Source organism: Solanum dulcamara, chromosome 8 (genome assembly GCF_947179165.1).
Source record: "Solanum dulcamara chromosome 8, daSolDulc1.2, whole genome shotgun sequence".
NCBI lineage: Eukaryota > Viridiplantae > Streptophyta > Magnoliopsida > Solanales > Solanaceae > Solanum > Solanum dulcamara.
In genome coordinates this window covers 26154198-26178219 of record NC_077244.1, presented here as the reverse complement: position 1 = coordinate 26178219, position 24022 = coordinate 26154198, and the positions used below count along the sequence as shown (strand labels likewise).

General features: G+C 37.3%; 1 protein-coding gene across 3 annotated transcripts; it reads left to right on the top strand.

Moving 5' to 3' along the window:
* The first annotated feature begins 10094 nt into the window (after positions 1–10094).
* On the top strand, positions 10095–15228 carry LOC129900539 (uncharacterized). 3 transcript variants are annotated; one of them, XM_055975533.1, is made up of 4 exons: positions 10112–10178; positions 12801–12877; positions 13784–13884; positions 14685–15228. In XM_055975533.1, exons 3-4 carry the CDS (start codon positions 13785–13787, stop codon positions 14822–14824), a joined length of 240 nt encoding a protein of 79 aa, XP_055831508.1. In that variant the 5' UTR covers positions 10112–10178; positions 12801–12877; position 13784; the 3' UTR covers positions 14825–15228. The 3 variants fall into 3 exon arrangements, with proteins under 3 accessions (XP_055831507.1, XP_055831508.1, XP_055831506.1); XM_055975532.1 differs by lacking the exon at positions 12801–12877 and having other exon boundaries at positions 10095–10178; XM_055975531.1 differs by lacking the exons at positions 10112–10178; positions 12801–12877 and having other exon boundaries at positions 12900–13884.
* Positions 15229–24022: the final 8794 nt, after the last annotated feature.

Sequence of the window (24022 nt, the reverse complement as noted above, 5' to 3'; positions counted from 1 at the left end):
CATAAGTGAGTATCAGCCATGAGTTACACCCAGAACCTATAAATGGAATTACCTCTAACTCATATCGTATACCGCTTCACTTACATTAATCCATTTCAAAAGAAGGAAGGGATAGGCTTCAGGTATACTACCTTTCATCATGTAGAAGACTTACAAGACAATAATTTAACTATCGCAGGAGTTTTAACATCAAGAAGTGAATAAGATTTACGAACCATACTTGGGGTTCTATGAATGTAATTATCCCCACAGTACATATACCAACCACTTATGACTAAGACATGCCAAGCTTTACATACTCTCTACTTCCCCTCATATAGTCGTTATATATATATGTGTCGTGGAACGTACGACTCGATCCTTAGATAGTAACATATATCCTACTTGGAATATCAAGGGACTCGGTACCACAAACATTTCATCATAACATCGTAACTGATTTCAAAGACATATCATGAGAGAAGAAGGGTAGCTTTACATACTTAGGCCAAAAACATGCTAAGAGAAAGAAGGTAGCTTCACATACCTCTTATGGGTTATCCTTCACCACGTTCACCTCATCGTCTTTTGAACCTATTTAAAATGGAAGCAATACTAAGATTAATAACCTTCCATTGTCCAACTCCCAAATCCACAACCAAGTATCCATAGGAATCATTTCCTTATCCATTTTCCTCCACTAATTTACTACTAGTTCTGAAGTTGGCGGAAATCGGGCAGCATCTCCCCTATAACTTACCCTATCCCAATTATAATCTTAAAAACCATATTACACAAAAAAACTAGAAGCTATATTCAATTAAATCACTCCAATATGATGAAGTAAAAATTCTACACAACTCACCCAAAACTATGATACCAAAATAGAGTTTTTAATCTTTATTTTGTAAAACCTTTAACCATACAAAATAGAGGGTCGTGTGGCTGAAACCAGAAGAACCCACAACCTTTTTAGAACACTTTCCATCCCTTCAAGACATAACCAACCCAGCTGAAACCACAACACCTTAATCACAACACACTACTCGACTTCGATTTAACTATAATGACTTCAATTTAGCTTGTTTCTAACGTCAAGCATCCTTATACAATTTTTCCATTTCCAACCTCATTTAAGACATGTAATATACCTTATAACATCATCATACACTCTAGTTTGAAAGGGAAAACCGTACCTTTCCCAAAACTCACCAAAACTCTCCTCAGAAGTTCCTTTAGCGCGACTAAAACTTTATGGCTGCTTGTTTTCCTTTTGCTGCTTCCCCCAATCATAAATTTACATTAATAACATATTCATATCATATTGGTATATCCTAGATAATTAATTCATGGAATAAAATCGGAGTACTTACCTTTTTGTCTCCCAAATTCGTAGCTCCCTCTCTCTAGTTTAGAGTTTCTCTTGTCTTTTCTTTTCTAGAATTTTCTTGAATGAAGATGAAACTTATGGGATAAGAATGAATTGAAAAGTCATAAAACATATATATATATATATATATATATATATATATATGCCACCTTAGAGGGGTAACACATGTCAACCCTTTAGTGGTGACAAGTGTCAAGCCCTCATAGGGATAACACACCACCTCCTCCAACCATGAGCTGCCATGTGGAATGTGGGGTCCACCCCTTGCTCTAGCTGCTACCACATAGCATTTTCAGCTGCTGCCATGTGGCACTCTTTTATGCTACCATATGTCACCTTCTTTCCCCCTCGTGGATTCGTAATCTCGTCTTACTTTATGAACCTATGTAATCCTTGTTATATAAGTTTAGTATGTACTGAAGTAGCTTAAGTATGTAAGGTTTCCAAGTTGGTAGATTACGTAAGTAAGTCGATTCCTATGACTCATTATTTGGTCTCCAACTTCTTCTAAATTCTTACAACCCTATTTCCAATCTTCTCTATTATGGGGTATCTCATTCTCCCTTTCTTAGAGTTATTTGATGGCGTTATAAATTATCTAGCTCACATGGTGACTTCTAAAAAGCTTAAGAAGCTTTAAGAAGATTAAGAGCCTTTCAAGAAACTTAAGAAGCTTAAGAACCTTCCAAGGTACAAAAGTACAGGGTATAATATCCTTCCCCCCTTTAGAACATTCCTCCTCGAATGTGAACCAAAAACCCTTCTCAAGATCTTATACAGGCTATAGGGAGAGTTTCTCTATTTCATTACAATAACATATACTTTCACCGAGCACTCAATAACAAAGTTTCAAAGGTTGGGATTATTTGTAGACATAGGAAATAGGTACGGATACTTGTGATTCACTTCCTCTTCAGCTTTCCAGGTCACTTCTTCACGATTTTCATTTCTCCTTAACACCTTGACGAAAACTACTTCCTTAACTCATAAATTCCTACTCCGTCGATCCAGGATGGTGATAGGTTGCTTCTCATTAGTTTAGATTCTTCCATGGTCCTTTGCTCAGATTTGGCTCCAATTTTTCTGTTGCACGTTACATTACATTGCCATCTCTACAATAATGTGCGAAGGCACTCAACTTAGCCCAAGATTTACCTTAGCGTCGTTTTTCTAGTCTTTAGGTTCCGTCTTGCACCCTCCTCTCTTATCTTACAACCGGTATCGGGTAGATCTTTAGTTCAACCATGACCATGTCCATTTTGGTCATTTCATTTAACTTCCCTTTTTTTCCCTCTATAACGTCTCCAAAATATCATAACTCCTTTTTATCATGCACTCCTCCTCTTGTTATTAGATATCATGATTTCTATCCATTTATTGCTGGCCTTTAGCCCTTGCTAACTCGTGCCAGCATGGGATCTCGCTTGAAGTTTAAGCATTTCTGTTAACATGTGATAATGTCAGTTGACTTCATCTCACACTTATATTTCTCTTGTCCACTTCCCTCCTTTAGGGTGTACCTATGTCATCCTCTGTTTATTTTCAACTGTTCATACGCATATGATTCTGTTCCAACATATTTGACCTACTGCACCATATCTACATCTTTTGTTAGATCATCTATACTTTAGGTTGCCCCTGTAAGAAACCTTAATACAACCATGGGGTGCTTAGAATTTTTGATAACTCGTACCTAATCTAGTCCAAGTACTGGTACTCGAGTCATATAATTAATATAGTAGTTTATCCAGAGCCACATTCCTTTCTTCCCCACCAGTGTTTAGCTAGCGCTCACAATCGTTTACACTTCTCCATTCAGAAGTACTTGTACTCTAGTGACCCGTGTTTCTAGCTCTGCTATAACACTATTTTCATCCTAGTGGATACCACTTGTTCCTCCAACAGGAGTTTTCCTCCGACATAAAACTTCCTAAGTAAACATGGTCCCCCCTTACCAATAATCATGGAGGGTACCCCTACAAATTTAGTTCATCATAATAGGGGTACTCGGTATCAACTTCCAAGCCGTATGATAAACTTATAGTTCATTCTTTTTTTTTTCCTAGAAAAATTTTGGCAGAGTTTCCTCTATATTTCTTACTATCTCAAACCTGCACTCAGGAAATACCAACAATGCCATGCAAGGAAAACGTATATATACATCCATATCATATCATATCACAGCCAAAATGCCTCACCGGGCGCTGCTAATTTGCCCTTCTGGGCAGCCGTTGCTTTCTTCAGAGGCATCACTAGAAACATAACAACTCATTTTGTTAGGGTGGAATCATCCTGATAATACAGCTCTATTGCACGATCTAAGTCAAGAAGGAAAGGTAACATCCTAAATGTCCTTTAGCCTCTTGTTTATAGATGTGGTGCACAACACATCGATAAACAGGACTCTACTAGACATGGTTTGTAGATATTCCGAGGACCAAACCACTCTAATACCACTTTTTTCATGACCCAACCCTGCCGGTCATGACTGAGGTCCGACTTGGACCCCCGTATACATAACTATCCGATATAAGAACTATACATAAGAACCCTAATGGGTCATAACATCTTCTTATACACGTAGCCTCTTTTTTTGTATCATAACATGAAATGGCACACAAGCCGACAAGGCTGCAATAACATAATGACACTTATAACACGTCGTATAGGCACAATTGAAACAAACTTACAAACAACCCACATACACAAGTCTACAGACCTCTCAAAATACCAACGCTAACATAAGGCCGGACAGGGCCCCCTCTATACCCGTGAACAAATAAATATATACATCAAGGGTTAGTAATAAAATCTAGGCTCCATCACAATAGAGCGCCTCTAAACTGCTGAGTGAGACTTTTACGCTGGCGGATCCCCAAAGTGTGTATCTGTACCTGCGGGCAAGAAACGCAGCCCCCCTGGAAAGAGGGGGTCAGTACAATATGTGTACTGAGTATGTAAAGCATAAAATACCACAAGGAGCGCACAGTTGACATAGGGATGCAGGGAACAAGTACAATTAATAAATCACTGTACCTGTCCTTGTAAAATGACATTATGTATCTCAGTATCATATTCCGTACCCGGCCTGTTGTGGGACTCGGTGTTACAAATGTATCATTATATCATTATATGCATATATATACCATACCCGGACTTTTATGGGACCCGGTCAATAATCATATCATCTTACCATTGTATACATATATCATACCCGTCCCTTTAGGGGACTCGATCAAACCCGGCCCTTTAGGGGAATCGGTCATACCCATCCCTTTATGGGACTCGGTCATACCCAGCCCTTTATAGGATTCGGTCATACCCGGCCCTTTATGGGACTCGGTGAATACTTATATCATCTTATATTGTACCCGGCTCTTTATAAGACTCGATCGTACCCGACCCTTTTGTGAGGGACTCGGTGGGAGATATATTAACCATATACACAAGCAAAGCAATGAGTAACCATATGCAAGCTAAATCATTATCTAAGACTCCATGAAATAGCCAAGTGAACCGTTACTTGAAAATCTGGGTAGTAATTGTCTTGAGTACCCTCTGAGGGTTATTAGGGATCATATTAAGTGGAGCCTTAGGAGTCATAGACGTGCATCAAGATAATGCTACACAGCTTACGCAATTAGAGACATTCATCGCCCTAGAGCCCTTAGGAATACGAGCTTGCGTATCCAGCTACTACCCAACATATAAAAGGCTCGAGGGTAGTAGTTCAATTGCTTTAAGACCTTTAACATTCAGAAGTGAGTACCAGCCATGAGTTACACCTGGTACCTATAAATGGAATCACCTCTAACTCATATCGTATACCGCTTCACTTACATTAATCCATTTCAAGAGAAGGAAGGGATAGGCTTCACGTGTACTACCTTTCATCATGTAGAAGACTTAAAAGACAATAAATCAACTATCGCAAGAGTTCTAACATCAAGAAGCGAATAAGATTTACGAACCATACTCGGGTTTCTATAAATGAAATTATCACCACAGTACATATACCAACCACTTTACATACTCTTTACTTCCCCTCATATAGTCGTCATACACATATGTGCCGTGGAACATACGACCCTATCCTTAGATAGTAAAATATATCCTACTTGGCCCATAAAGGGACTCGATACTATAAATATTTCATCATAACATCATAACTGATTTCAAAGACATATCAAGAGAGAAGAAGGGTAGCTTTACATATTTATGCCAAAAATATGCCAAGAGAAAGAAGGTAGCTTCACATACCTCTTATGGGTTACCCTTCACCATGTTTGCCTCATCGTCTTTTGAACCTATTTAACATGTACGCAATACTAAGATTAATAACCTTACACTTTCCAACTCCCAAATACGCAACCAAGTATCCATAGGAATCATTTCCTTATCCATTTCCCTCGACTAGTTTACTACTAGTTTCGAGGTTGGCGGAAATCGGGCAGCATCTCCCCTATAACTTGTCTTATCCTAATTCTAATCTTAGCATCCATATTACCCACAACAACCAGCAGCTATATACAATCAAATCACTCTAATACAATGAAGTAAAAATTCTACAAAACTCGCCCAAAACTACGATACCAAAATAGAGTTTTTTAATCTTTATTTCGTAAAACCTTTTACCATACAAAATAGAGGGTCGTGCAGCTGCAACCAGAAGCACCCACACCCTTTTTAGAACACTTTCTAGCCCTGCAACACACAACCAACCCAGCTGAAACCATAGCACCACAATCACAATACACTACTCGACTTCGATTTAACTATAACAACTTCAATTTAGCTTGTTTCTAACGTCAAGCATCCTTATGTAATTTTTCCACTTACAACCTCATTTAAGACATGTAATATACCTCATAACATCATCATAAACTCCAGTTTGAACTTCAAAACCGTACCTTTCCCAAAACTTGCCAAAACTCGCCTCAGAAGTTCCTTTAGCGTGACTAAAACTTTGTGGCTTCTTGTTGTACTTTTGGTGCTGCCCCAAATCATAAATTTACATTAATAACACCTTAATATCATCATGGTATACCTTAGATAATTAATTCACCAAAAAAAATCGAAGAACTTACCTTTTTTTCTCCTAAATTCATAGCTCCCTCTCTCTAGTTTAGAGTTTCTCTTCTCTTTTCTTTTCTAGAATTTTCTTGAATGAAGATGAAACTTATGGGATAAGAATGAATTGAAAAGTCATAAAACATATATATATATTACACCTTAGGGGGGTGACATGTGTCAACCCCTAGATGGTGACACATGTCAAGCCCTCATAGGGCCAATGCACTACCTCCTCCAACCATGAGCTGCCACATGGCATGTGGGGTCCACCACTTGCTCCAGCTGCTTCCATGTGTCACTCTTTCATATTTCCACGTGTCACCTTCTTTTTCCCCTCGTGGGTTCGTAATCTCATCTTACTTTATGAACCTATGTAATCCTTGCTACGTAAGCTTGGTATGTACTCAAGTAGCTTAAGTAAGTAAGGTTTCCAAGTTGGTAGCTTACGTAAGTAGGTCGAGTCCTACGACTCATTATTTGGTATCCAACTTCTTCCAAATTCTTACAACCCTATTTTCAATCTTCTCTATTATGGGGTATCTCATTCTCCCTTCCTTATAGTTATTTGATGGCGTTATAGATTATCCGGCTCACATGGTGACTTTTAAGAAGCTTAAGAAGCTTTAAGAAGCTTAAGAGCCTTTTAAGAAACTTAAGAATCTTAAGAACTTTCCAAGGTACAAAAGTACGGGGTAAAACATTGTTACAACCTCATCAACTCCAATTTGAAAGGAAGAACCCTACCTTGCTGAACGTTGACTTCAAGAGCTCCTCAACGTGGCTGAAAGTTGATGGGTGTTTCATTGGACCTTCTTGCTTCCCCAACTAGTAATTTACGTTGTTAAACACCTCCACGTGATCAAAGAATACCTTAGATAATTAATTTAGAATTAAAATCAAAAACCTTACCTTGCTGCAGCTTGGCCGTAGCTCCCTCTCTTCTTGCTCTCCAAATTCTCTCTAAGTTTCTTAAGTGGGAAGATGAAGAAATAGAACCCTTAGTCATTAACTAGGTTTATATATCTTTCCTTTGAGAGTGATACGTGTCATCCCCTAAGGGTGACATGTGTCCAGCCCTTATTGGGCCACCTCATTCATGCATCCTCCCCATGGCTGCCATGTGGCAGGGTAGGGTCCACCCAAGTAGGTGTGTCACCTGCTTGGTCCAAGTAGGTGCGTCACCTGCTTGGTCCAAGTAGGTGCGTCACCTTCTTGGTCAAATTAGGTGCGTCACCTACTTAGTCCAAGTAGGTGCATCATCTACTTGTTCCAAGTAGGTGTATCGCCTCCTTATTCCTCTTTTGTGGGTTCGTAATCTCGTCTCACTTTAAGAACCTATGTAATCCTGACTACTTAAGCTTGACATGTACTCAAATAGCTTAATTATGTAAGACATCCAAGTCGGTAGCTTACGCAAGTAGGTCGATTACCACGACTCATTATGTGGCTTCCAACTCCTTTCAAATTCTTCCAAACCTATTTCCAACCATCACTACTCACATAGTACTTCATAGATAATATAGATCACATGACAATCTTTTTGGAGGAAAAAAAATATGTTCCAATGTACAAAAGTGCGGGGTATAACAGTTGGGGTCAAGTCTAGGTTTGGATGTCGATGTTAGTGTCAGGTCCTAATTTAGTTATCGAGACCTGATTCGAAATTCAAGGTCGAGTCCCAGTGTGGGTATCACCAGCTCAGATGTTGTGTCCTTGATAATAATTTAGGACTCGACCCCTACGATCGATTCTGGATTCAATCCCGATACTCGACTAGAGACTCAACCCTAACAATCAAATTTGGATCAACCCACAATTAATCAAAGATTCGACGTGAAGGCTTGAACCTAACACCTAATTCAGGACATGACCTTGAACCCGACAATTAACCATAAAACCAACACTTAAACTAGGACCCCTAACCTCAAACCCAATATCAAAATAGTGACCCAACCCCAACTCATGACTCAGGGCCAGACATCTGACCGAGACACCCCACTCGAACTAGTTTTGATCTGGACACCAGATCTTGACCCCAATAACTAAATTGAGATTCAAACCTAATGAAACATTTGGGATCCGAGCTCAACACCTAACCCCGACACCTGACCTTCACATCGGCACCAAATCCCTACACTTGAACCTAAACCAAACCCGGCAATTGATCCAGGATTTGACCCCGAGACTTGATCTTGATACCCTATCTAGGATCAAACACTCGACACCAACATCGACACTGACATTAAAATTGGGACACAATTGCAACACCAAAACCCAAACCTAATAACCAAATATAGACCCGACCCCAATGATTGATTCGAGATCCAACCTTTATACCCGACCCTGACTCCCAATCTTAGACCCAATATTGATTCTAACACCGACACCCGAATTAGAACCTATCTCCTACAACTGATTCGGTATTCGACCTCGACACCCGACTCAAGACTCAATCCTAACACTGGATCTTAGACCTAACCCTGACTCCCGACTCAAAACTCAACACCCAAACTAGGATCTGACCCAACCCTAAGCCTAACCTCGATACTGACCCCATACCCGACCCAAGACCTAATTCAAGACCTGAGCCCGACACTCGCTTTTAGACCTGATTTGGTACCCGACCACAACATTGATTCGAGACCCATGACCTGAATGAGACCCGATTGATATTTGGGTTGGTTCGTGGGTCAAAAACTTTTTTTTTCTAAAAAGTATTTTCTACTCTGTTGAGGTGTGAGGTTAAAACAGAGCTTTGGAAAATGCTTTCCTTTTTTTGTTTAGGTAAGTCATTTTTCTTAAATTTGTGGAAAATAAGTTGATTTGGAAAATCTTTTCTAATACAATTAAGCCAATTTAACATGAGAAAGTTGTTAAAAAAATCATTTAATAATTTTCTATGATTTTTAATTACAATTACGCTAGGGTTTGACCCCAAGTTCCCCAAATATTCTTGGCAAGTAATTTTGGGGGATGTTTTGGTAAAATTTCACAATGCGTTCGGCCACAAATTTTCTCAAGAATATCTGTCTGTTTCAAAAAAATATAACTTTTTACTCATAAGTTTTAAAAATTATTAGAAATATCCATAAGTTTGTGTTATCATTTTAAAATAAACATGTTTTGTTAAAAAAACTTATAACATAATTGATAACAATCAAGAACAACAAAATAACAATATGTGCAAGAGAAATACATTAATCGAATTAAAAACAATTTTTTCTTTTTTTCAATCTTGTCACTCAAACTATTCTTTTTCGGATGAGATAATAAAAAATAATTATTTTATAAAATCTTTCCACATTCTAGAACAATCTCTTCCTGACAATAAATGATGGGTGTTTTTATAAAATATAAAAATTTGGGGGTAATTTTTAAAACTTTTCAAGTTTCCGAAAAAATAAAATTTGGAAAATTGGGATATTTACCAAATATATTTGACAAGTAATAACAAATTATATGATCAAACACCGATTCTCAAATTTTTTCAAGTTTTTTTTATAAACTATTTGGGTCAAACGACGTCAATAGTAAAACTTCAAAAATATGTGCATAATTAGAAAGAGGTTGCCAACAAACTACAAGAAAATTATAATGAATAGTAACAATAAATATATGTATTTTTATATTCTACTTGGGGTATTTTGGTCTTTCAAAGTGTCCTATTGGTTAATACAGTGCTTCTCACCATTAACATTTGACATCGCCTTCATCGGATCTGGTTGTCTCTTTTTATGTATGTATCTCCTCCGTCTTTTATCTGCGTCTTCTACTCAATGCTTTTGGTTCTTCGTTTAATCCTGTGTCCTGGTCGAGTTTATTTCTTTTTTGTGCGTCTTCGGATGTATATATATGTTTTCGTAGTTTTGCTCCTTATTCGAACTGAATTTGGGTTTTTTTGGTTCTTCGGAGAATATGTAATTTTGAGGCCCTTATTTTTGGGCCTAAAGCCACTGCTTTGAGCCGCCCTTAGTCTATACCAAACATCTCTTTGCCTAGTGACTACATTAAGTTGTTGTTGATTCCTAGTTAGACAACTACCTATTATAAAATGCAATGAATTTACACTGAAAACCATTCAATTATGATCTTTATAGTTGAATTGTCTTTTCTCAACTCACTTGAAGTGAACTTTTGCATGATTTCTCTATTCGTATAATTGATTCTATATTCTAAAAAGTGAGGCAATTGGAGATGAAAGGATATAAACTAATGAACATGTATTGCTAATGTGCTCAATTTTTATTGATTTGTGAATGGAATCTTGAACTACAGGTTCCAAGAGGCCTGTAGAAACGATTAGCCTTCCACTTTCTGTGCCATGTTCTTCTCTATGCAAATTGTCCTCGACTCTTGTAAAATTTTGTATTGCTGATCATACACAGTGAAGGAAATCCTTAATAGATATTAAAAGGAACTCCTGAAAATTAGTTCAATTTACTTGAGTAGGGAAGGCATGTGATAAACATTTGAAGTTCTCAGTTCCCTTGGCTTTAACATTATTGTTCCACTTTTTCCCTTTTTGGTTGATGCTCGGAATCCTTCCAATAAATATACATTTCTTTGAGACATCAGCCTGTGTGAAGAATTAAAATTTAACATATCTACATGGAGACACACAGGTATAAAAATAAGATTTGTTGGTATGATTTTAAAGCCGTGAAGAAACTTGTCTTAATTTACTACTTTATGACTGCCTTGTCCTAGAATTGGTACTAGCTGGACAGACCATACTCATGTCCTTATACTTATGATTGTTCAAAAGACTATACTATTGATTGTATAATTTCCTCACCCTCTTAGTGAGTTTAGAGAAGACTAGCACTTAAATATGACAAGAAAGAATTGTTGTTGAAATAACTGGAAGTGGTAATTCTGATCATATTTGTGCTTCATGGTGGAACTTGATGAAATAAGTTCCTTTGTGTTGAAATTTAATTGTGAGCTCGTCATGTTATTGAATAGTCCAGTTAATTAGCAAGAATCATATTGTTTCAACATTGACCATTATTAAGAAATATCAAGTTGTATGTTCCTTATCCTACTAACAGTGTCAGCAGACTGATTTGCTTCACATGGCTCTTACTAAGAAATATCAAGTTTCCTCAAATGGGTCTTGCTAGAGTCCAGATGCCAACGAAATCAATGCTGAAATTTCAACAATTTGTTTCAACGCACAAACACCCCACTCCACTTAAAATTTTAAAATATCTGTTAGCACCCGCCCCACCCCACATAGAAGCTCACTCACCTCGCATAGAATCGGCCCTGCCCCATTCCCATCCCTATAGCTGATGCCGACTAGCTTGAGATTGATGCTTAATTGTTGTTGGTCCTTATTTTCTTGTGTTTACCATTGTTGTGAGTTTGTACTACTTGCATAGTAACCTATAGTGGTGTCAAATGGATGGATTTGGCTGAATTTTTGAGGAGGATGGGGTGGGTGGGTCAAAATTGATTGAGGTGATAAATTAGTTGGTCATTGACCCGCCCAAAGGTTACTTTGTGCTTAAATGGTTTGGGTTAAAATGGACTAAACAATGGTCATTACATCCTGTCCAATTCATACCACATTTTAATTATTTTTTGAAAACTGATAATGTTGTATTCCTAAGTATTAAGGTATGCTGGAGACCTCCAAAAGGTAGCAACAAGCTAAAACAACAGATTAGTTATAGTTTTCCTAGAAGATCTACTAACTGTAACATTTTCTATACAATGTTCTTTACACCAAAAGTAGAAAGTTGCAAAGCAGCTCCTTTTGATTTTCTCAATGTTGTTGAATCTATCTTCAAAGCTTCTTCTGTTCCTCTCCCTCCAGATAGTCCACCAGATACAATGTGGGATTATTGCTTCCACCACTTTTTACCACGTTTTAATTCTTTTTGTTTATTTTGTTCTAAATTTTTAATTGCCTAATAATGTTTTTTTTTAATTATGACTTCATATAACATTTCTCTACCTCTCAAGGTAGTGTTAAGGTCCGTGTACATTATATCCTCCCAAAACCCCACTTGTGGGTAGGATGACACTTGGGGTAGGGTGGGGCAGGGCGAGGCAAACCTTGACCTGCTCTACCTCCGCCTCTTTTACCATTTCATAAAAAATTGTCTTTGTCCCCCTCACTATTTATCCTGCCCCATTTAGTCTCTTTTTTATTTTTTTTCTCGTTATTTGTCATTTTGTAATATTAAATTAATTTTTTTAATAGCCTTTGATATCTCTTTAATTGATTAGTCTATATTTATCTGAAATATTTTTCCCGGCTAATTCAAACTTGTAACACATCTATTGTATACAAACACCTAAAGGTTCCTAATTAGCATAAATAGTTAATTCTAATTTTTTTTATATCCAGGGCTCAAACGGAGACCTTTGGTTAAAGATGGATGGATCCCAATCATCCCACCACAATCCATATTAGTACTAATTGAGGTTATTAGTAAAGCATCACTTGGTCCTAGTATCACCTTCTTTCAAATTTGTACACAATTATTTTTACTCACACTTTTATAACATTTAAAGAAAGTGAATAGATTAAATTAATTAAGAATAAAGCTAGACATTACTAATGAAATTTACTAGGTACAGTAATTTTAAAGAGTTGTCCCATTGACAAAGTATAGTAATTGTGAAGCATGACTTGTAAATATTTTTTTTGTTGCTCTCACATAGTTATTCGGGGTGTATGGAAAGTGGTTCTGAAAATTTGTAACTCATAATATTACAGTTCATTGTACCATAGCTGAAATTTCTTATCTTATGATATTACTAACCTTCTTAAGGAATTAGAGATCTATTCCTTGTCCTACCCTGCCCTAAACCCATTAAAAATTTTCAAAATTATGTTTTGCCTCACCCTTGCCCATTTAAAACTTCTGCTGCCCCGCCCCTTACGAGTTTTCCATGACCTGCCCCAGTTGACGTCCCTACTTGTGAGACGACACTGAGTATGTTGTTGACTTTACTTTATATGACATAATAAAATAAGTCTTCTTAAATCATTTTTGATAAAGTTTCTCATGAGACAATTTGGCTTACATATCAGCCAATGTTTAGATAAACTGAATTAGACGAGTCATAATGGACTAAGTTAATAAATAGGCAGGTTATACATGTCCGAAGCTTAGAAGGGTTGCGCGAGTCATGTTTTCATGGGCTAATTGTGCCACCCCTAGTAATCTGTTTGCCTAACTAAATGTTACTACAGAATTACAGATAAATGAATGTTTCCTGGTTTGTTAGTTCATTAGCTGGAGCAGTGTTTATCGTTTGTTTCTATATAATAAATGAATCTACTGTCTTTGAGTTACTGAATCCCTTTCATTGGATGGAATCAAGAATGGCTCTCTCATTAGAGGACTTCCTTGTTCGTGCCGGAGTACTAAAGCTGTACCGACATGCTCTGAGAATCTCAAGGAGAGCACCTTCTCATGCTAGAGGTGAGACATATACTTGGGAGAGCGAGCTTATTTCCTGTTGTTTAATTCGTGGTGAATCTACTAATTGAGATAACAATGATGTTTGACACTTATTTTTATTCAGTGCTTTCCTGCTCTTTGGGTTCTTCCTGTCTGTGAGTTGTTATTGCAATCTCATAGTATGATCAACTCATTTTGCCAATACGTTAGAATTTTGCACATTGGGTTATCTGGGCCATTGAATTTTGTGTATAAAATAGAAAAGAGGAAGCCTGCGGTGTCTTTCTAATCTGAGCCATTAATTAGTTACCCCTGATACTAGAGAGAATTACATGATGAGAGTCCATCAATGAAATACTGAGATGTGACTATGGCATGTCACTACTTGTGAAATATTACTTGGTAAATGGGTTTTCCAAAAAATTGTTCTCATCCTTTTGTCATTGCAATCCTAGCCTTTTCTAAGCAAGACTCAAGTGTCACTCTAAATAATGTTACCTCTTAATATTTCAGAAAAAGAAAGGTTAGTACATTATTGCCTCAAAAAGTTGTATAGATAAGGCTTTTGCGGAGATGTTCCAATGAAGAGTGAATCAAAAAGTTGTTTCTATCCATATCAGTCATACTCCTCTAATTATCAGCTGTAGATTATTTTATTTTGTTCTTTATCCCTTGAATTATTTCTGATTCTTTGAGCATGCTAATACTTTCTAATGGTTCAAACTTTCTGGAAATTGTTCTAGGTGTATGGCTTTTTCTCTTTTCAAATATGTTGTTTATATAGTGCTCAATGACTTCAATTGGACCCTTTCTGTTTGCAGCTGATTTGAGGCAGATTATAAGACAAGAGATGGAGAATAATAGGAATTGCAACGATAAGCAGAGAATTCGGTTCTTGATTAGTGATGGATTGGAAAGAGTGAAACGTTTGAATGAGACGCTTGATATGCAAGGCCATTGATTTAACTGTAATGTGTATATGGTATAGCTTACATCTTGCAACACTAATACTGTTTTCACCTCTCAGATTAATCAGAGACGTGCTGCAAACGTAGGTGGTTCATGCGCTTTAGCCATCTCTGCTGGGTTTATGCCCGTTGTCGCCTGTCAGACCTTATTGTTTTCCAACTTACCTTATGCAAGGGTCTTCACTGATCCTCTAGTAAACATATGATTTTGAAGATCTTTTCTGATCCTCTTGTAAACATACTGAGAGTGTACTGCTCCAAGTCTCCAACAGCTAGAACTAGAAAAGAATTCTATAATATGTAACTCTCAAGGTTCAGAGCTGCTTAAATTTCTTGTGTCCATATTGTTTGTGGAGGAATGTGGTTATTCTCAATATTCAAGCTTATAATGTTTCAATTTTGTGCTATCAAGTGCAGTCAAAGGATTTTTGAGCTGCAACATTCACTTCTTCTAGCAATTTTCATTCTAACAAATACTAATTGGTATGCTCAAGATGGAAAACTCGTAGGTGTAGAGGATTTTTACATTCATTACTGTGTATTTAATTAGATGCTACTTCTGAGGCTAAACTCCCATTTTGAGCGTTAGTGGGTGTGGGATTAGGTGCTTTTTTGGTGTTTGCTTTTGTTGTAATCAATGCTAATATTCACTGTTTATACCAAATACGAATTTAGTATGAGGAGTCCATAAGAAATAACCTAATGGTATGGTATATTCCATAAGCTCAAGTTAAAATGGTGTTTACTTCTATAGAGGGAAGCAAATCCATGATTCTTCCCACTTCCCTTAGTTGTTGCAAAACCAATTCATAAACTGGCTGATGACCAGTCTCAAATATGACAATCATTTTACTAGAAGGTTTGTAAGGGGGTGGAGTGTGGGGGGATTTGCCCACTCCAAGTGTTTATACTTCTATCACTTAATCATCTTAGGTAACGTGTTTTCACTTAAATTTATCTCTTAGCCATGGAAATTTAATGTAATTTGCTATAAATACTAGATGCGAATAAATATTTAGCTCCATTTTATTAAGAGAACACTTTCACTGTCCCAAAAGGAATGGCTACACATTTCTCTTTTTATAAACAACATTCCCATTTTATCTCCCAATAATGATATTTGGAAACAATGTTTTTGGAAAAAAGAAAAAAAAGAGGGACAAGATGGGATCTCATGTATCAACATTGGATTTGGATTGGTGCTTACAGATGAAAATATTTTTATTCCACTGGAGGTCTACATTAAACGACATTGAATTTCCATGGTTAAGCGATAAATTTAAGTGTAAACACATGATACTTAAGATGGTTAAGTGTTACGATCCAAAATATAAGGTCATAATGAAAACTACCATAACCCATTGGTAGGTAAGACAACCCTTCACCCAGATCAACAAAATATAATAATGTGGAAGAAGTAAAAGTAGGTAAAGATAAAGCCTCAATCCAAGCTTTTATAAATAGAAAATAAATGTGTAATTTAACCAAGTATGCCCCAAATCTAATGTCATCAGTACAAGTCCATCTGAATACAACCGGTCATTACTACAAATCTATTCGAAATAGACATAAAGATAGGCAAGTAATATAAAATAAACTAGTCTTCGCTCCAAATGCAAGTCACTCACCAAAACTTCAAAATGGACATGACCTTGGATAAACTGAATCAGCAGGGTTGGTTAGTTCTAGGATTTGCATAAAAAAGTATTATGAGTATAATAACATGTGTACTCAGTAGGTATCATAGGTCGATCAAGCAAGAGCAAGACAACTATATCATAAAAAGTATGAAATGAACCTCACTAAGTCAACGTGTTAGTTCAATATCTCAGGGTAAATAGGGAATAAACAACTAACCATAATCGCTTGATATGTAAATTTAAAGCACAATTAAGACAGATAATCAATAAGCTGAAAACCAAAGAAAAATGAGGATATGCAATTTGATGCAATGCAATGCTTAGAGACCTTGATAACGTTCAAATATACCTCTTGAAAGAGATATAGACTATCACTAGCAATATATTTACCCAACTAAGAGTCGGGGTCGATCCCATAAGGAATAGATTGAAACAAGTCTATTAGCAAACACTTTTCAGTTGTAGTTCCTACTCCCCCAAAACAAAAGTGCATAAAGTAAAATGGGGGGTTTTTACTGATTGATTTAGTAACACTTAACAATGCACCACTAAAGTAGCTAGTAATTAGGTTGTGAACAATATGAGAATTTAGCTAGGATTGTGTTTTCCATGACGTTTAACTCAGTAGACTAATCATGGTAGTGACGTTTCAATGAATTGCATGTAAAATCTAGCGAGTTATGTAACATCTAAATCACCACCCGATCCTTCTTAGATGGATTACATTTATCTCCTCTCGGTCACAGAATGTGTGCTGTACTAACCCTGGCTCTAGATCTCACTGCACTATCCCTTCTGGGACTCAAGTGACTAAGATGAAGTTTTATTCCTCCAAATTTCTATTGTGATGTTTTTTCCTAATCACTACCTCCTTACCAAGAAAGCAATGAATACGAGCAGATTTCCAATGCGTGCACTCATTAAGAAAGAATTTTAGATGAAGAAAATGACAATGCAGGCAAAACACCTAATGAAGATCACCCTACATGTTTGCCTACTTCGTTATTTTGTCATGGTTCATGCAACCCTAGTTGTGGGCTTAGCTATTCATAATTGTAAGTAAAGGAATAAGAATTGGTGTTGAATTCATGAATCAATGACTACGTGAATGAAGAAGTAACCTTGAATTACACACACGAACCACAAATCAAGAATGAAAACCGAAACTATATTTCAAAAATCAATCTCAAGAAGTAGTAGAATGTGTCTTCCAATGTTGTTCACAATAATACTCAAAACTGATAATAAAAGCATAACCCTAAAAATAAATTAAATTTGGGTATTTATAGAAGTACAAAACCTACTCCTAAACCAACTAGGAAAACTGGGTCGGTGCATGTCAAGAAGGCTCTTCACAAGCCGTGGAATTCATGTTCCGTGTTGTGCAGTCGTGGTCTTCTCCTTTGAAACTCTGCTACCTGCATCTCATATTCATAGCCAACACTCACGATCCGTTTAGGACACCATGGCCCGTGAACTGTATCATTGAAATTCCCTTGCACTCTTCTTTGACTTATCTCTGTCTTCTGAACGGGCAAGATCCACGACTCATGAATTTCTCCTTGACTAATTGTTTAATACATATCAATCTCATTATTTACGGACCCCATGTACGGCTCATACCACCCTCTACATCTCGTGAAGGGTGTCGTAGGGATTCAGTTCAACAAATTTTCTATATAGAACTCATCAGCCCTTTTCACGAAGCACTCCCACTAGGCTTTCAATGTTCTATGACCCATGAAAGCCCATGTGAACCCATACTTGGCCAATTTCATAGCAGAAACCGTCCAATCAGTCCAAAAACCTTGTGCGACTCTAATTTCCTACAAAATAAGCAAAACACACTCATATCTACAAAAACTTGCTTGTAACACACACTAATTCACCATTTTAAGTGTCATAAGTGTCGTAATCACGCAACACATCAGACCCCGGGTTTAATGGTGCAAGCGCGACCATCATAGTAAAGGAGTTCAAGAATACACAAGTCTATCAACACCTATATTGCCTCTACACTATATACTATGTATGCTTAAAAAAACTAGCATAAGGTTTTACAATAATGCAGAAGAAGTATCAACAACCCAACATAATGTTTTATAATAATGCAGAAGAAGTATCAACAACCCATCACCCCTATCAACAACATATAATAATGCGGAAGAAGTAAAAGTAGGGGAAGACAAAGCCTCAATCCAAGCTTTTATAAATAAAAAATAAATGTGTAATTTAACCAAGTATGCCCAAAATCTAATATCATCAGTACAAGTCCATCTGAATACAACCGTTCATTACTACAGATCTATTTGAAAGAGCCATAAAGATAGGCAAGTAATATAAAAGAAGCTAGTCTTCGCTCAATACACAAGTCACTCACCGGAACTTCAAAATGGACACAACCTTGGATAAACTGAATTAACAGGGATGCTAAATTCTAGGATTTGCATAAAAAAGAAGTAGTATGAATATAATTACATGTGTACTCAGTAGGCATCATATGCCGATCAAGCAAGATCAAGACAACTATATCATAAAATGTATGAAATGAACCTATCACGACCCAAGCCTAGGGCCTAGACGTGATACAATAAATGAGGGACCCGGAGGTACCTCACTCAATCCTCTTAGCATTATTTAGCCTTCATAAGTATTAACGATAAACATAAACAGAAATAAAAAGGGAAAGGGTCTATGGGAAGACACCAAAAAGAACCATCATAATAGTCAAGAATCATCATACATGTGTCCAACAATACCTCTAAATTTTTAGACTTGGCAGGGGAAAAGACATGTCCCTATCTAACCCTCGCATATATTGGAGACTTTTTTGATCGGTAAACACATCCACATGTACCCTATAGAGGTAATGTCGTTAAATATTTAAAGCAAAAACTACAACCGCTAACTCAAGATCATGGGTAGGGTAGTTACGCTCGTACAACTTTAATTGCCTAGAAGCATAGGCTATAACCTTGCCATTTTGCATCAATACACAATCCAAATCAACTCTTGAGACATTACAATACACCACGAACCCCTCTAATCCTTCTGGTAGAGTCAAAATAAGAATGGAGATACGTCGATCTTTCAAGGTTTGGAAACTCCTTTCACACTCATCCTCTATAGGAACTTTGCCTTCTTTTGAGTTAACTTCATTATAGGAGATGAGATGGAAGAGAACCTTTTAATGAACCTTCTATAATACTTGGCTAGACCCAAAAATCTCCTAATATTTGAAAGAGACAATTGTCTAGGCCAATTCTTAACCACCTCCATTTTCTTAGGATCAACCTTGAACCCATCACAGGACACTATGTGACCGAGGAACGCCACCTCTTTCAACCAAAATTCAAACTTACTAAATTTGGCAAACAATTGCCTATCCCTCAAGGTTTGAAGCACAACTTTCAAATGATCCTTATGCTCTTCCTCACCCTGAGAGTAAATCATGATGTCGTCAATGAAGGTCACCACAAAAGTATCAAGGTAGTGTTTAAACACCCTATTCATTAGATCCATAAACACCACCGATGCATTCGTCAATCCAAACAACATTACCAAAAACTCAAAGTGACCATACCGTGTTCGAAATGCTATCTTGCAAATATCATACTCCCTCACTCTAAGTTGATGATAGACGAATCGAAGATCAATTATTTGGAAATGACTTTGCCCTTGCAATTGGTTAAATAGATCATCTATCCTACGAATCAGATATTTGTTTTTAATGGTTACCTTGTTCAATTACCGGTAGCCTATGCACATCCGAAGCGAATTAACCTTCTTTGTCACAAACAATACAGGAGCACCCCTATGACAAAATACTTGGACTTGTGAATCCTTTTTCCAATAAGTCCTTCAATTTTTTATTTAACTCTTTTAATTCCACTAGGTCTATTCGGTAGGGAGAAATAGAGATAGGTTAGGTATCAGGTAGAATATCGATACCAAAGTCAACTTTCCTTTCGGGAGGGACACCGAGAAGATTATCAGGAAAGACATCGGGAAATTCATTGACCATGGGAACCAACTCAAGAGACTTTCAGAGTTGACATCTCTAACCCTCACAATGTGGTAGATGCAACCCTTAGAAATCAACTTTTGGTCCTTAAGACAAAAAAGAACCTACTCTAAACTACTGAATCATGACCCTTCCATTCAAGAATAGGCTCACATGGGAATTGAAATTCGACTCTACGAGTTCTACAATCTATAAAAGCATAAGATGCATGCAACCACACCATCCCAAGAATAACATCAAAATCTACCATATTAATCTCAATGAGATCACAAGGAACAACTTTATGCAATGTAGACACGGGACAACCCTTATAGACCTTTTTAGCAACAATCGATTCACCAACGAGGTAGACATCTGTTGCTGATTTTAAATCAAAAGAGTAACAAGACTTCAGTCTTTTAAGTCTTAGATACTGCAATGGACGTTCCTATATTTCTTGGTTTTAATAGGACTCCTTACAAGCGTTGTTTTTATCTACTATTATCTAAAAATAATCAAGTTATTAATGACTGGACGCAAATACTGTTCTAATAAAATTTTGGGTAACACATCAAACCTATTTGCAAGGAATGGAGTAGCAAATGACAAATTGGCACTCAGATCTAATAATGCATACACATCAAAAACAAAAACCTTTAACATACTGGTAACAACATAGGGTGCTTCCTCAACCTCTTGTCTCCCATGCAAGGTATAAAATTAGTTGATGCGTTGACCACTTCCTCGAGCTTGTTGACCATGAGCAATTGGACCTTGAGGCCTACCACCACCACCTCTAAAATATCTAGCTTGGTGGCCTAGTTTACCACACTTAAAACATGCATTGTAGCCGGCCAACATTCCCTTTTGTGAGTCTTTCCACACTTCTAGCAAGCGGGAAAGCTTGAGCACCAACATTCTCCATTGGAACCATCGGATTAGCAACCTTGTCCTTGTTGAACCTTGGAGGAGAAAAATTGGTAGGACCTTGCTCCACGAATCATTGCCCACCTTGGCCCTTTACACTACCACTATAACCAGACCTTTGTTGATTGAACCTTCCACTATCAACTCTAGCCTTCTTAAACCCTCTTGACCTCTCCCTCAACTTTTTATTGTTATTTTGTTCCTCATATGTGTTACACCCCACACTTTTAAACTCGGAAATATCTTATAAGTTCCTTAGACAGTATCATGTGAGACGGATACGCTACGACACTATCAAATGACTCTAAGGAAGGGAGAATGTGATACCCCATAGTAGAGAAGGTTGGAAATGGAGTCATAAGAATCCGGAAGGAATTGGAGGCCAAGTAATGAGTCGTAAGACTCGATTTACCTATATAAGCTACTAACTTGGAAGTCTTACATACTTAAGCTATTGGAGTACGTACCAAGCTTATGTAGCATGGATTACATAGGCTCTTAAAATAAGATGAGATTACAAACCCACGAGGGAGAAAAAAAAATGACACGTGGCAGCCAATAGAGGAGTGCCACGTGGAAGCACCTCAAGCAAGAAGGTGACCCACATACTTGAGGTCAAGTAGGTGACCCACCTGCTTGGGGGAGGTGGGCCCCACTGCCACGTGGCAGCCCCTAATTGGAGGCATGTATGCGGTGGCCCAATAAGGGCTGGACACGTGTCACCCTTAGGGGCTGACACGTGTCACCTCCTAAGGACACCTATATATATGTATATTGTGACTAAGGGGCTGCTTCTTATCTCAAAAGTGCAGCAGCAAATAAAGGAAAGCAAACCCTAAAGTTGAGAGAAAATAGTGACGGCTTGGAGGAAAAAATAAGGTAAGTCCCAATTTCATTCCGTAAATTAATTATCTAGCGTATAACACAATGATATGGAAGTTTTATTAGTATAAAATTAGGTTTTTTTGCGGCAAAAATTGGACAGCAAGCTGCCACGACATTACAGCGCTAAAAAAAAGTTCCGAGGCACAATTTCGGCGAGTTCTAGCCAATTCCTGGAAAGGTAATGTCTTCCCTTCTAATTTGAAGTTTATGATGTTATTATAGGATGTATTACATACCTTGTGGGCTGCTGGAAGTTGGGGAAAAGTCATAAAAAGTTTGACGTTAGAAATAAATGAAATTGAAATCGCTATAGTTGAATTGTAATCAAATAACGCATTGCGCTTGTGGTGTGGGACTGCTGGTCATGTGGTAATGTATTATGATGCTGGAAAATTAGTTAATGAGGGCGTGGGATTAGCTTATTGCAGCCACATGACCCTCCTCTTTGCACAATTAAAGGATTCACGAAAAGAAGGATAAAAACCCTAGTTTTGGTATCGTAGTTTTGAATGGGTTGTTTGGGGTTTATATTGTGTAACGTCGCTATAATATACATATATATGAGCTGATGGTTATGTTTTTGGTTGGATGTAGGTGTTAAGGACACAATTGGGAATTCGGATAGGGCACATTATAGGGGAGGTGCTGTCCGATTTTCGTTAACGCCTTAACTAGTTAAGGAACTAGTCGAGAAGGCGAGCGAAGGGATGAATGCTATGAATACTCGTGGGTAGTCTAAGTGGATGAAAAGTCTAAGGTTGTTAACACTTGCATTACTTCCATGATAAATAGGTTTCGAGGACAACGACTTGAACACTATTAAGGGGAGTCCATAAGAGGTATGTGAAGCTTCTCTTGGTATGTTTTTGGTATAGGTATGTAAAACCTATCTTTTATCTTTTGGCATGTCTTAGATGTAAGCGGGATATGATATGAGCTTTTGGGGGTAATTCCATTCCCAGGTTCTGAATATTACTTCAGGACCCTCACTCACTTTTGAATGATTATGTTATAACCCGTATTTTGCACATTAGGGCATTTCGGGATAACAGTAATAAGTCAAGCGCAAGGCTATGGTTGATCTTGTTGGATACAAAATTCTTATGACTAAATTGGAATTTCAACTTGGAAATATTATAAAAGGTGAGGGGCAAAAATTGGAATTTCTCATAGAGAATGTTATATCCCGTATTTTATACGGTTGGATGTTTTAAGGTAGCCGTGGTAAAGTTAAGGGAATGAACATCTTCCAAAATTTATTTAATATACAAGTTGGATATGAATATTATTTATGATCATTAATAGTGTGGAAATATTAGAAAAGGAAAAGGGCAAAAAGGAAAATTCGCAAAGTGGCCTATGGTAATATTGTGGAAGGCTAGGGGTAAAATGGGAATTTCACAAAGTCTTCAAGGAGACTCATGTGGGCCCCACATGCCACATGGCAGCCCATGATTGGAGAAGAGGGGTGTGTTGGACCAATAAAACCTTGACATGTGTCACCACTTAGATCTTGACATTTGTCACCACTTAGGGCTTGACACATGTCACCCGACACATGTCACCACTTAGGGGATGACATGTGTCACCCCTAAAGTTGTATATATATATATATGAGTCTTATGACTCATTAATTTCCACACTCATCTAGAGTGTTCAAGAGCAAGAAAAACGAAATGGCAAGAAAAAAAAAGAAGTATAGAAGAGAAGAGAAATTAAGGTAGAAAGAAGGAAAG

Bases quoted from the DNA above. Each gene is read 5' to 3' on its own strand.
- LOC129900539 (XM_055975531.1), top strand. From the start codon at position 13,665: ATGAATGTTTCCTGGTTTGTTAGTTCATTAGCTGGAGCAGTGTTTATC. The intron at 13,885-14,684 runs GTGAGACATATA...TTCTGTTTGCAG, and splicing joins AGCACCTTCTCATGCTAGAG to CTGATTTGAGGCAGATTATA.